Source organism: Colletotrichum lupini, chromosome 4, assembly GCF_023278565.1.
Source record: "Colletotrichum lupini chromosome 4, complete sequence".
NCBI classification, from domain to species: domain Eukaryota; kingdom Fungi; phylum Ascomycota; class Sordariomycetes; order Glomerellales; family Glomerellaceae; genus Colletotrichum; species Colletotrichum lupini.
In genome coordinates this window covers 1,951,963-1,965,961 of record NC_064677.1, presented here as the reverse complement: position 1 = coordinate 1,965,961, position 13,999 = coordinate 1,951,963, and the positions used below count along the sequence as shown (strand labels likewise).

The 13,999-nt window shown below is 55.2% G+C and overlaps 5 protein-coding genes across 5 annotated transcripts; 1 reads left to right on the top strand and 4 right to left on the bottom strand.

The window, feature by feature from the left end:
* Positions 1 to 3,258: 3,258 nt before the first annotated feature.
* CLUP02_07726 (uncharacterized protein) lies at positions 3,259 to 3,729 on the top strand (the record flags this gene model as incomplete). The annotated part of the gene is made up of 1 exon (XM_049286719.1): positions 3,259 to 3,729. One exon carries the CDS (start codon positions 3,259 to 3,261, stop codon positions 3,727 to 3,729), a length of 471 nt encoding a protein of 156 aa, XP_049143862.1.
* Positions 3,730 to 7,291: 3,562 nt separating this feature from the next.
* Positions 7,292 to 7,676, bottom strand: CLUP02_07725 (uncharacterized protein; the record flags this gene model as incomplete). The annotated part of the gene is made up of 2 exons (XM_049286718.1): positions 7,292 to 7,527; positions 7,562 to 7,676. The coding sequence occupies 2 exons, from the start codon at positions 7,674 to 7,676 to the stop codon at positions 7,292 to 7,294; spliced, it is 351 nt and encodes a 116-aa protein (XP_049143861.1).
* Positions 7,677 to 8,156: 480 nt separating this feature from the next.
* On the bottom strand, positions 8,157 to 8,780 carry CLUP02_07724 (uncharacterized protein; the record flags this gene model as incomplete). The annotated part of the gene is made up of 1 exon (XM_049286717.1): positions 8,157 to 8,780. The coding sequence occupies one exon, from the start codon at positions 8,778 to 8,780 to the stop codon at positions 8,157 to 8,159; it is 624 nt and encodes a 207-aa protein (XP_049143860.1).
* A 570-nt stretch (positions 8,781 to 9,350) lies between these two features.
* On the bottom strand, positions 9,351 to 11,145 carry CLUP02_07723 (uncharacterized protein; the record flags this gene model as incomplete). The annotated part of the gene is made up of 10 exons (XM_049286716.1): positions 9,351 to 9,396; positions 9,445 to 9,677; positions 9,833 to 9,933; positions 10,017 to 10,127; positions 10,176 to 10,236; positions 10,291 to 10,470; positions 10,531 to 10,601; positions 10,693 to 10,883; positions 10,928 to 11,072; positions 11,130 to 11,145. The coding sequence occupies 10 exons, from the start codon at positions 11,143 to 11,145 to the stop codon at positions 9,351 to 9,353; spliced, it is 1,155 nt and encodes a 384-aa protein (XP_049143859.1).
* Positions 11,146 to 11,183: 38 nt separating this feature from the next.
* CLUP02_07722 (uncharacterized protein) lies at positions 11,184 to 13,997 on the bottom strand (the record flags this gene model as incomplete). The annotated part of the gene is made up of 11 exons (XM_049286715.1): positions 11,184 to 11,253; positions 11,335 to 11,421; positions 11,461 to 11,651; positions 11,747 to 12,082; positions 12,130 to 12,260; positions 12,319 to 12,723; positions 12,786 to 12,896; positions 12,960 to 13,106; positions 13,154 to 13,562; positions 13,619 to 13,782; positions 13,865 to 13,997. 11 exons carry the CDS (start codon positions 13,995 to 13,997, stop codon positions 11,184 to 11,186), a joined length of 2,184 nt encoding a protein of 727 aa, XP_049143858.1.
* Between the last annotated feature and the right edge of the window lie 2 nt (positions 13,998 to 13,999).

Here is a 13,999-nt window from a genome sequence, read left to right as displayed (position 1 = left end):
GACGCGGTAGGCTTTCAGCCGCACATCGATCAACAGTTGGCGACTTCTGTTCGATTCGAAAGAAGCATTTAGCAGACAAAGCGCTGGAACCAAAGAAATCAAAGCGGCCCCGAGTCGAGTCCTGGCTGCTGCAGAGAAGATACTCCCACGAGATGAACTGCCGCTGCGTCAGCAACCCTTCGAAACTGGAACTAATGGTATACAGCGAGGGACTCTGGGTTCAAGAAATTCTTTAGGGCTTCAACCAGCACAATCGGCATCTCGGCCGAATACGTTGCTTCGATGTTGACTACTACCGCAACATGGCTGGGCTGAGTATAAACACCACTGCTTCGAAGACGTGGTTTCTGCCACATGTTCGAAACAGACTCTCTGCGTTTGTCATTCGTCAGGACTTGTAGGTTCTACCATCTGGCCGCGACGGCTTCTTTAAGCAAGAGTACTTCGATCACAGACTGATCACATCTCGTCTTTCAACTCCAAAGGCCCAGATCAAGGTTCATATTCAAGTTGGGCCATATCTACAAGGGCAAGTCTACAGAAGTGCTCCAGGTTGTTCGATATGGGACATGCTCGAACTCAGCACCCGTGACACAAAGAGCCGCAGCAACGCGTATTAAATGTGACAGAGGCATCCCTTCAAAGACTTCATGGTTAACATCTAGAGACTACAGCTTTGAAAGAACCAGCAACAAGTCGAGCAATCCATACAGTCACAGGTTGACTCTGGGCAAGCCAGGAAATTAGACATCGAAGCTCTCCTGTTGTCTTCTCCATCTTCCTCGACCCAAAAGGCAACCCAGGCACCGACTGCTTCCAAGCCATCAATATCACACATGAGTATGCAAGCATGTCTTCTTTCCAGACTGTCTTACACCAACGCAGCTCGACTCAATTCATCGCAGACAAGTCAGAGTTCCACCATGACGTGAAGTCCACCATGAAACTCTCTAATCCCACCTTGAGCTGGTTTGTTCCGACGGAGTGTCTGTATCGACGAGCAAACAATGTATCTCGATCGGCACCGCTCGATCCGTCACCTTTCACATACTTCGCGTCGAGTTCCCCAAAAAGCAAAGTCCAAAAATCGACAAACCTTCACCATACCAGTCCGGCTATTGCAACATGAACAAAAGATCCCATTCGAGTCAGCACATCATCAGTCCATCCGAGTCATCCCTCTTGTTTCCATCTCACAACTCCCGCAAGGATCCAACTCTGCTGCTCGAGGTCTAGACCAGGTCTAGGATCTTTCTTTTTCGCCTTCCGCCCCCTTTCTAAAAGAAGAAAGTAAAAATACTCCGAGGACAAACTTCTGCCATCCGATCCAAAAAGCAAACATGACCCTTCTTTTTGCAATATCCAAACCAACAGTTTCAGGGACCAACTAGCCTGGTCTTTTTTGATAAACCCCAACTATCCCAAAACTCAATGACCCATTGACCCCCATCCAGCCTACATGAACACCCTCTGATCTTCTCATTAAACCTAAACGTCCGTCGATGTTCTTATTCCGTTAGCCACACTTCATCAATCAAAGCCCCCGAGTCCAATCCCAACCGTCATCAAAAAATGCTCCGAAAACCCACATCGTCGACCGTTGACCCAAAGAAAGTCTTCAAGACATTAATAACTCTCAAACATATCCCTCTTTTTTCTTCTCGCCAAAAGACGAATCCACGTTCCACACCCCCGGTATCACTCTTACACGCCAACATCCGCCCCTCCTCCAACATCGTGGGCTCCACATCCCGTCGATGAGCGTAACCACAGCAGGCCATCGAACCGAGCATCACCCAAAAAATCCTCAACCCATGATCCCAGCCATAGTCCGCTTCCCTAACCTCCCCATGATCCCTCATCCCCGCTAGACTCGTTGCCGATGGGGGAGTAGAGACCTCCATCTACACAAGACTCCGTTTAATCTCCCCTACTCGTCGTCGTCGCTCAAACGAAACACGCCAACGCGTCAACTTACGTAGGCAAACTTGCCCGTTGGATTGTGTGTTGCCGCACCCTCAGACATTGTGCACTCTTGGCCTCATTGTTCGCTGATGCCCTCGAGACGTGTTGCTGAAACAGTTGGACATGAAAATCAAACCCGGCCGGCCGCCGGGCCATACGCCGGATTTCGATCGGAAGCTATTCCCATCAGGATAACGGCCGAAGGTGCCATGACCGCGATATCTTAGCGAAACCACACTCCAGGTATACAGCACCCGGCAGCAACATTCGTCTACACCAGCCGCGCGGCCAGAGATGCTTCAGAAGAAAATCCACAATGGGCAAACGCAAAACTGTAGCTTGCCACAATACTCTCAGTGCTAGAACCACGAGGATGAGGCTGGGAGCAGTACTCTCTGCCACAAAGTCAGACACGCGAGCAGACATACCCATGGGCCCATCCATAACGGCGAAGAGGACACAATGCCCTCAAGGTCGCAATCTACATGCTTCACCAACGATCCCACAGCCTTTCCCACTGAGCCCACCGCGATCATACCACATCATCTTGGGGGGGAGTGATGGAAAACCCTCCGGTTCCGCCGTCCCGGTCCTTGTTTTTAGGAAGCCCGCCGCCCACAGAGTTGGACCGCGAGTTCATCTGTATAGACACCCATGAACCATGGCATCTCATCTCCCACAGGGCCACAAGTACACAGCAGACCCAAACATGCTATGCGACAGCTCATCTCCTCCGCATCTCGTCAATATCGCTCGGCAACGGCATTTGGGATGTCAGAAAACCTTGGCGTATCCGGCTATCAACGTAAGGTAGGAAAACGCAAGATTAAGCGCACCGAATACATTGATCGCCCGAGTCTATTCCTCCCTAATGTCCCCCTCTGTTGCCTCGAATGCGGGCCCCAACGCTACGGATCAATGTCGACATCTCCAAGGGAAAAGCTAGATAAACTGTAAAGACAGATAGATACGCGAACTTTTGGTGAGTATCCAGATAATGTCTGCAGTAGCATTGCTGAGCCACCTCGGCTGGCTCATTTCACATGCGCGTTTCCTCAAGCTACGCCATTATGCCACAAAGCATGGGGACTCCCAGGCGGAGAGGACGAGGATAGACGGGTGTGTATCGATCTGGGCAGAAACCCCTCTCTATCTCGGACCACGTCCCTCTAGCATCTTGCAGACTAAGAATGAAAACGTACCAAAGAGCCATGCGTTCAACGGCCTCCCACGCGAGCTCATGGAGCACCGTGATCCACCATTCCCATCTTCGATCCTCAACTATCAGACATCATGTCACGTCTTGCCAGCCGAGTTCTCCAATGGCCCAACGCACGGGAAACCTCGTCCATGATCTCCACTTTGGAACGACTGCGCACCCCCCCAAGCTCTATGCAGCGGGCTCTTCCCCTCCTCGAGCATCAACCAGAAGTCCGCCGAGACCACTCGAGTCAAAACGCCAGGGAGAGACACAAGATTACCCGGCGAAGAGCAGACTGCGCTCTGCTAAGCATACTTCCAACAAGGACGGAACTCCCTATCGCAAACCCCAAGAAAAGCTGTCCACCGTTCCCACAGTTTCCCAAATACCCACACAAGCTCCCCGTTGCTCCACAACGTATCCCCATACCGGTGAACATGCCCCCTAGCCGACATCTCACACGCATACACATCCACATGGAGTACAGCATCCCACTCCGTCTCTGCGTCTTCTTACCTCCGAGCCTTCTCCAGTCTATCCATCTCTCGGCCGTTGGGGCGTGACGGATCTGGGTCTCTGTCTCTCTCTTACAATGTCCAACCTAGATGGCGCCATCAACCGCCTGATCGTCTAACGCGTGCCTCGCCTCTCTGCTTGTCATATTCTCCCCGTTCTGATCTCACGCCTGTCTGACTCGAAAGGGATACACACGCCACAAGAGACACAAGGTTGATCCCCAGACAGACAAGTCTAATACGCGCGTAACGGCTGGCTCACATCATCAAAATTCGCAAATCCTAGTGCCACCCGCTGATCCTCCTCAGAGACCTCACATGCCCGTAGGCAGACAAACGGAACCTGATATCTGAAAATCCAAAAGTCTCACAAACATGAGCCCCCAAACCAAAAAGAACAGACAACCACACACACCCATCAAGTATCTGCAGGCATCTACAAGCATCAGATATCAAGCCCGCCTTCTCGTCGTCCTTCCCCAGGATGCTCGGCAAACATCCGGGATATCAATATCCTTCCCCAGTCATTGTCGTCAAGACTATCATCATCATCCCACAAACTCCTCCGCGCAGAGAGCACACACACACACCCTCCTCAACCCTAGACAAATCCAGGTAAGGTAACCCACGCTGCCAAAAACAAACATTACTACCATTCCCAATGAGGCAGCACTTGGATTTCAAAAAAAGCTCAAAGCTCAACCCACGCATCCACGCAACGCGGGACGATAGTCTCACATACATCAGTGACATTCGTGACCTTCAAGATACTTCTACTTCGTCCACACTAATTGACATCACGATACGTTCGCGATACATCCCCCTCCAGCTTCTACTAGAACCGCGCCCCCTCCAAGCTCCGCCAACAACTTCCGAGCTCCGAGCGACTCTCAATATTCCTTCTACTACCTCAACCCGCATAGTTCTGACATTCCCTTGACCTCACCTCACATGGACCTGACCTCAGATCACTCCTTTGCCGGGAGGAGCAAAGGCAGCCATATCATGTCCCTGTACATCGCCCAAGAGCCGGCCGGCAGCACGCCCACAGCTCAGAAACGGAACCACCAAAACTTCCTCCCAAGGCCCTGCCCTGTCCTCTGCATCTGTACCCGTACCACCGAAGCGTCGCCGCCCTTATTCCCACGTGAATCCCGGCTACGAAGCATCTACAGAACACCGGGCTATCCGTGCTGCAAGCCCATGAGCAACAGACGGGGGAGGACAATGCTCCTGCATTGCAAAACCTGCCGGCGAGGTGAAGCAGCAGCGGCGGCGCGGACGAGGTGCGGTCAACGGACGAGGGTCCGGAAAGACAGAAATTCACACAATCCATATGCCGAGCCAGACAGAGCTCAGAGAGCGGCGGACCCCCCAGCCTCTCTTCCCACCCATGTCATCAAACCCCTGTCCAACCGTCCAAAAAAAACCCCATGCCAGCGGTCCCAAAGGGGCCCCCAGACGGCCCCGACGCCCCCCAAGGTGAGCAGTCAGGTGTAACCCTCTCACCGACACATCCCTCGCCTCAGACCTGTCGCCCAACGTCGACTCATATCGAAGGCTTACTGCGTACCGTCCTCCTACCTCCCATCGCCCGCCGCCGCCTAAAAAGGTGTTATACTGCCTCGATTAGACGCGTCTACGCGCTGTTCCTCGGCACGTCTTCCCAAACGGCTGCCTTTTCGATACCCCCAGAACGTCCCCATTGGCACCATGCCTCTTTCACCAAAGGCACCCACGCACCATCACCCCCCTGCTCGATAACGGCGCTGTGTAACCGTTGCTACACCACAAAAGCTGACGAAAGCACTAGGGGAACCGTTCGCTAAAGAAGGACCAGCCCGCAGAACCCTCGTTGCCAACAGTGCCCCTTGCTCATGACCCCCCGGCCTGCATCTACCCTCCATCACGAACTCTGCAAACTGGTCTTCTTTCGTGCTTTGCCCTCACCAAAAGGCCACGGATCGCGGCCACTGTCCGGGCTGCCTCCCCTTCTCTCTCATCAGATGATTCTTGCGTATCCGTACTCGTTATCTTCCCGTTGTCATTGTCCGTGCCTTCCTGCGACCTACCGTCATATTCCCGGCCGTGTAATCAGGCAGCTCACCACGCGGCACGTGTCGTTGAAGAAGAGCAGCACTAGCACTAAACAGAGGGAGGGGAGGGAAAGGGAGGGATGCTCCGCGCTCCGCACCACTGGTGCCTCGATGCAACTCTCACATCAGATGTGAGGCTCTGCATGAGTAGGAATGCAGTGCATATCCTGCCCTGCTGCTGCTGCTCCGCTCCCGAAGGGAACTCGCAATGAATGTTGTTCGGCAGGATCCATTCCGCTCCTTTTGTCCTGCCAATGACATGCTCACGTGAACAATTGGCCATCCGTCGTCGCCAGGGGAGGATATTTTGGCCGATGAGGTGGCTGGGGGCGAAAAGCAGCAAGTTTCCCAAAGATGACAACTCCAAAAGAAGAGATAGGGGCACCAACATCCAGGCGGTCGGTGTCGATCGAGACCACCGCGCGATCCCGGTACCCGATGTACATGGCCCCTGAGAGGGGGAAACCCCCGATGTCGAGCAGGAGAGTCCCGCCGCCCATATCGCGCAGTCTTTTCGGGACGCAAGGTCAAAAGGTTCTCTATCCCCGGCCAGCTGTTATTGTCCGCTGCCCTTGCGATCCGCTCAGCCCACACTTTGGTGGCTGGTCAAGAATAAAATGGCCCGCGAGATGGTCCGCCATGGGCGATCGCAGTCGTGTAACGATCAAACGGCCTTTTCAGCAGTGTGACGCAACGCTGCCAACGGCAAATGGTACGAAAATCCGTCTTCTCTCTGTTATTGACCTGGTGTCGGACGAGTGTCAGATCCGACCTGTCTCAAAAACAAGACGCAAAAGCAACAACCTCGAACCAGAGACAAAAAGAAAACAAAGCGACGGGTCAGCTCTCACCCGTTTCGTGACGTGGCAGTCCGCACCCTGACGCCTTCTTGATGAATCCACGAGCATCATCAGCAGGCTGTCTCGACAGGTACTGCTACTCGAGCATGCCAGATGCAGACCGCCGCAGATTTCCCCCATGCGTCGCTGCCTGCTCACCCAACTCTCACTCACCTGGGTCAGGATGAGATGATCAAAAAGGAAAAGCTGCATAGTTGGTTCCATCTTTTGATGACCCCAAGGTGTTGAAGACACAGAATCAGCCATATGACAACTCATAAACACCATCCACGGGGAGGGGGCCAAAATTCCCCCATCCGTGCTGACATGCGTGAGGCGGACAAGATGCGATTATGCTGTGTAGCTGGATCAGCCAATTCGCTTCCGAAGAGGCCTGGAGTCCCTGCTTTCCCGGCTTGAGCCACCTAGACTTCTAGGCTGAAGTGAAGGCATCCTCAGGTGACACTGGCCCAGGAGTGATATCGCATCGAGGCCACTTTCGTCAACACGAGACGCGGGTGCCATGCGGGTTTGTGGCCCCAAGGAGCGGTGGTCTTGGAGCTGACAGCTCAGGTCGTACAAGTATGGAGGAAAAGCAAACGCGTGATTCGGTGAAGAGTGCGGATTGTCGTCCGCCTCACCGACGTGCACTGAAACCTGACCCCCGGTCTTTGGTTAGCAACAGGCGGCCAGGGCAATAGCGCCAGCTAGAACAAGATCATTAGCGTAATCAGCAGAAACGGATCCCGTGACGCTGGAGTACATCTGCAGGCTGCACGAGGTGAAGAAAGCAGTAAGGCGGAGGATCGTCAGACATGGTGGGAGGGGGACGTCGGTGAGCCGGCGGCGTAAGAGAGGCGTAGCAAAACAACTTTTCGCTACAGATGCCCGCCGTGCTGGGTGGCTTGTCGCTGCAGACAACGGCGCAAGGTGCTAGGCATTCAAATGCAAGCAGCCGTTGCATCGTAGAAACGACACCTGAGCCACCATGAGACGCGGTCCGCAGCGTACCAGGCAATAAGTCGTGACCATCAGCGACCGCATCGGGACAGCTGCACATTCCAAGACTGACCGGCGTAGCAACGTGTCTCTGAAGCCCCTCAGGCTTACTACGGCACCTCCTCTTCTCGTTTGCGAACGTCCGCTCTGTCGAGAGAAGGAAACAAAATGACATGTCGCAAAGCTCCAAACGGCACCTTGGCCGCCAGCGAAGCAACGTTGAGGAGGGGCCGGCCCGGGTAGGGTGTGAGTGCTGCGAGCCGACTACCGATCTCCGTATATGGACGCCGGAGACCCTGGCTTGAGTTGCCTGATCCGGAGACTCGTGCGGCATGGAAGATAGATTGTGGGCGGAGGGGTGCGCCTTGTGGTTGGAACGGACTCTACCGGATTCAGGGGCCCGGTCAATGTAAACTGGCTGCTGTACCGTGGCCACTGACCTTTTGATTCGGCGGTCGGTGTTATCTTGCTGTGAGAGGCGCGACGGCGGCAGGTATTGACTTTGAGGTGCACATAGTAGCAGTCGTGGCGGGAGAGTCCGTCAGAGCTTAGCTAGGCTGGTGGTGTAGTCGGGAGGCGTGCACGTGAGGCCATCGTGAAGTCCCACTCGGCGCCACGGCACGGCGGCGGCCGGCAGCTCCGTCTTCCCCGGCCGTCTACGGTCCAGGCCGGCGCCCCGTTGCAAACGATAATTCGTTCGGCGGAACCACATTGGAGGAACGAGGATGGCGTCAAAGCATATGCCGTTCACTGGGTCTTCTGGTGTCCTGTCCTCACGAGGTGGGCTGCAAAGGGCGGACGCCACAGAGTCGTGGACTGGGAGCAGTCGGCTGCTTGCAGCCAGTTTCCCCATGGTCCGCGGAGGAACAAGTGCACCCTGCAATCTGTCAGCGTCGTCTTGGGCCGCCTCGTCCCGCAATCGCAGACTGAAGCCGGCGTTTGAGACGCGGTTGACTCTGGAGTCGGATCGTACGGTTTCCTGTATTGCGATCACCTCCACAGCAAGGGTTCGCTCTGTCCGAGATGAGTGCTCGGAGAAGCTCAACGGTACGTGCAGCAGAAGGCAATGTACACCACGCACGCACAGGTGTCCATCCATGCCTTTAGAACGGCCATGCCATCCCATACTGCCCTCCGTCAATCTTGCCATGTTGCGCTGGGACATGCGGGGAAACGGACTACGCTGCCCGATATATCCAGACAGCCAGGATCGGCCAGCCACAACACAACGGCACGGAGTTTTGAAAGCTCGCTTCCGCATCGTGGGATATCAGATTCAGGGGCCCAATGTAAACGTGTCTATATCAGCAAATGGCCCCTTCAAAGCCCTCAAGGTAGGGCGAGAGCAATGGACCACGACAAGCATGGAAAGTACCCATGATCCATCGTGAATCCGCAGCAGTGCGACGAATAAGTGAGCCAAACTAAACTCGGAACACGCCTGCCTGGCCGACCCGTGGAGCACTGGAGCTTTCGACTAAAGGTTTGATTGACGAGAGTTTACGGATACTGAGCACACAGCGCTTATCCTAGAGGATTGACTCGCTCGGCCGTGCCCGAATACACCCCCCCGGGCGACTTCGTCTGAAGGTAGGGCCGCCGCTTATCGTTAGCGGGCAGCAAGGCACCGCACGTCGTAGGAATTAGTACCAATTTCCAAGAGAGGTGGATGTGTGCGACAATTTTACCTTTGCCTGGCGTCAGCATGTAGGTACTCTGACAGACAGGTGCAGTCTCATGTGAGAAAGATTAGATGCGGGACGATGATACAGCCAACAAAGCTGCTTAGGTCAGAATCGCTGTGCCGCGTGGATGGCAACATGATCTACCGGCGACGACGACGAAGCTGGAGGAAACTCAGATTCGACCCCCAAATCTCAAGCGTATCTGGACGCAGTGGGAAGCCATCGCACAAGAATAGCAACAGCTGCTCCGCAGTCAGCTCCGCATCGCGCCCTGGTTGTACCTTATCCAACGCAGTGGCTCCTTGGTGATATTGCCCAGGGCCAAGCGCAAGCAGCACCCGGGCTCGTGCCATTCGGGTCAAGCCCTGTCTCGTGGGCTGCGGTCCTCTGTCAGCAAAGGCTGCCCCGTGCCATCCCGGATGCATAGTCGGGGGGCCTGTTGATGCTCCTCCTCATCAACGTAGTAGCGTAGGGCAAAAGTTAGGTGGCATCTCCAAGGAAGACCTTATTGTACTGTCACAACACATCTGACTTTGTGGGGTGGCGGACGAAGACAGCTGCACGCCGCGCAGTCAAGCCCTCGTATGGAGCCATCGGGCGAATTCATGTGTGCGCCCTGGATTGCCATGTTTGCTGTCTGCTTGGGGCAAGGTTGGAAAGGAAGGAAAAATACGACGAGAACACGAGTAGCGCCCAACGCTAGCCGCCCTGGGAACTTTGGCCTCGAGGAAAGGTGTCCACCATGATTCCGCCCGATTCTTCATAGCAGATAACGGCGTTGCGCCGTGAGACGCGGTCGACGGGATCCTCGGCCGCCCCAAAATTCCCTAGCCGCACGTCAGCCACTCCACACTCCTCAAACATTGCCCGCCTACCCTTTCCGGACGGGGATTGAGACTGGGAATTGGAGAAATTTCGCTGAAGAGGAGCCAAAAGCTAAGGGGGAACGTCTGGAGTGGGGGAACACCTTGGGTTCCCACAAGCAATCACAGAAGAAGAAAGCTTCAGAAATTCGTCCACGGAGACCAACAAGACGACAAGAGGAACAACGGCAGCCCCGAGGCAAAGGACCGTCTGCGGAGTGATCTGCACCAGCTGATCGGGGGTCGGGCCCGGAGCTGAGGCTCGCCGCGTTCCCCCCCAGCCATCGAGACGTTGGATGGAAGCCTTCTAGAAGGAATTGTACCTTTCGGATGGCGTGCTCATCGTTTGATAGTCGCAAGGAGTTACAACGAGCGTGCTCAGGAACCCGAGACGACCATCAAAGTACACGTATGGTGTATTGCTCGGGTTCAGGGGACCTGGTTCGCCGTTTCGACTGCGCGGGCATTCTTTTCCCCATCCTCCAAAGTTCCCGCTGCTTCTGCCGCTTTAGCAGTGGGAAAGGCGCACGAGCAGCTTTGCTGCAATGCCGAGCAACGCGGCCCCTATCGCGAGTCGTGACTGGGATACTCCTGCAACGGTGCTGGAACCACGCGTGATTCTGCATCCATTCTGCCCCCATTCGGCGGCGCCAGCGAGGCTGAGGACGAGTAGGAAGGGCCTGCGCCCATTTGCTCTCAAGGACCTTCGCTGTAGGTACACTTGTCAAGTGCCAGGCACGCAGCGAACAGCCCTCGTTCCGAACATGCCGTTTCCCAGCTTTCCAGAGTTCCCCGGGCCCAGCTTCATGCTAGCCGACCCATCGCGACAGCAGTCGTACATGTGGACTCGTAGTCCAAATGCCCACCAACTCTGAGCGGATGCGCGGACACGGCGCGACGCGGCATCGCCTTGTTGTTTATTGAGTCAGTCCATCGGTATAGCGCTACTGTTTTATAGCTGGCAACGGTTTGCTTGAGGCATTGGCAGCGTAGCCCCCAGTTGTTTATATCGTGACAGTGTCAAGCATATGCCCGAACCTGATCCAGTGACCCTTGGCCATAATCAAAGTTGCTAAAGTTCATTCTGGCCCTGCGTTTGCATCGTGTCATTGCGATCGCTTAGGAGCCACCAACCGCACTCTATGTGAGACGTGCATCCGTAGGCCGCCACTGGGCAGCATCTATTCCTGGAGGCTGGAGAAAAACAGCCACCGTGGATCGGCAAAGTGATGCCAGATACCTCACGGAGGTTTCGTCGCTGTTTGTCGGGACTCGGTCGTGCCGTGGTAAGGGTCACTGTCTGAACTTCCCGTCAACCCGGCTGCCCGGGTCGCAATAAGTGAGACGCAGGCTGGCGGTTCGCGAGCGGGTGCCATTTGTTCTCTCACAAAGGATTTCCCGGGGCGCATCCGCGGACGCTTTAACTGTGACTCCAGCGCCCGCCGAAAAGAAGATTTTGGGCTTCAAGCGATGAACCATGCAGCTCCTCTATGCGAAAGTGTTTGTCATATGGCCGAAAAGCCGGAACACCCCTTGATTCTTCCCTATGCACTCGGACTAGAATAGAAGGCAAACAACGAGACAACAATGCAGAGGAACATCGGAACGACGCGCAGTGTGCGAGGATTTGCTTGCTCGGCGCAATAAAATCTGGGGAAGTCAGGCACAGCCCAAAGGATCGACCAAACTTTGAGCACAAGGCGCGTGTCTGTGCCAGTCGCCGTGTCAGTCACAAGCCGTTGCCAAACTGCGATGATCATGGAAGTGCTGCGACAGTTGAAACGACTCCATGGCCATCCTATTTTCCCATGGCGGATGGAGCCATTGAGAGGCATCCGTACGGACAGAAGATCAAAGACAGGCAGCTGTTTCCAGTGAGTAGTCGCAATGTGCTCAATCCCCACAATGTTGACGACTCCCTATTGAGGGTGAGAACTTGCGCCGTGCCACCCATGCCCAAACGCACAATGATGTGCAGCGAGGTCCATGCGAAGTGATCAAATAGAGTTCGCCCATGGAAAAAAGGAAGCAAACTCGAAGGCCAGGGGCAAATTTCCGCCGAGGTGCAAGAAAAGGGGGAAAATTGGCACGATGCCACTGCTCATTGCTGTGTCAGTACGACGCCCGAGCAGTCCGAGACGAACTCCGGAGCAACACAGGGGGTTGGCGTTGCGAGCGTTCTGACAGGCTGGTGCCTCATCTCGAGTCCTAATCGGGCAAGTCGTCCAGTCAAGACAATTTGGCGCGTATGAAACGTCGTCCATCCTTCTCCGTCCAACGACCCATGCGACCATGCGCTCATCGTACTCCTCAAAGACGGGTTGAATCGAAGGAACAGAATACCGTCGAGGTGCATGTAATTTTCTAGTCAAAGAACGCCAGCCGCCGAGATTGGGGCTATCCGAGTGCTCACCATCAGCTGTAGTCGACCCGCGCGAATGGTGCTGCGTCGGGATCCACGGTGGTCCTATGAGATGCTTTGGCGTGCTGCCCTGCAGTGATGACTCGACCTCGCAGGTGAAGATCCCACGACGAACTTCCAAGATGCCCACTGTCGTCCCTGCAGGATCATGCAGCTGGGGCGGTCCCCCCCAGACGATCCTCTTTCTCAATTAACGCTACCCGCGTTCTCCGTTGAGCACAATGGACGAGTCTCCGATACCAGCCGTATCGTGCTGTCCCCCCACAAGCTCTCGTTATCAGAGGCACGACTTGCGTGACGTTTACGTCTCGCTGCATTTCGCCATGTTGGCCTGCAAGCGCAAAGATTACAGTCAATCGTGACCCCCCACAGACATCTCCTCATTGTGGTCGCATCGTGATATGGGCGACTGTTGTCATGGTATCCTAGAGAGAAGATGGAGAAAACCAAAGACAAAGAGAATGGCCCCACTGCGAATAATCCTGCGCAGACACCACCGTGTGGTTGGGAAGCGGAACTATCTGAAGGGATCATCCCTCTCCGGAGGCTCAAGCCGGAATGATCTGACAGGGACGGGTTCGTTTGATCTTTTTCGGTAGCTGGACAATGTCAAGAAGTGTTTGTTTGGCTCTCGCGCGCGAGTATCGCGTCTTGTTCTTGCTTTGGTGGCAGCAAATTGCAATGCCGATGAGGATATGGCGGCATCCCCTCGGTCTTGGTGTTGTTTGCTCGGCCAAAGGGGCTGCCAGTGACATGCCAGCGATCAGAGACATGCGACGAGCCTGCAGGCGGGTGTGTCTGACAAGGTGACGGCGTCGCATCATGAATCGAGGTGCGCACATTTCCCAAAGACACCAAGGAGACGGTACGGAGTGAAGCGCAGACAAGACGTGCATCGCAATGTCGGTCCCGTTCGATGTGCAACCAAAGCTGGCCAGAGAGCCGTCCGATGGCTTGATTGTGATGTGACTGCCCAACTATCGCTGCTTGTGGCAGGCCATGTCCCGCCCTTCGCTGTCCGGAGTAAGCAGACGGCGGGCCTTCCCGCAAGCGATGTGCGAGCTTGCATCCGTACAACGTCGGTCAGATTAAGGAGCATGGCCGATCTCATCAGCGAGGGCAAAAAAGCACCACCTTTGCTGAACAATGTGTTTGAAGCCGTAGCAATCGCAGTGGGCTCGTTGCTCGCCTGGTCGCCTAGACAAAAAAAGAGAGAGTACCCCGTAGCCTGCTGGGGTGGCCAGAATTCTCGAGATGACTCCCCTCCCCGCCTGGCGACCAGGGCAAGCTGAAGATTGCGATTTGCGCGCGAGACCTAAGGTGCGTCGCTCAAGGATACGGTGGCATCCCGATAGGCCGACTGGGTCTTTCTCCAGCCGGCAGCCCTTCTCGAGATGGGTGCTGTGATGCATGG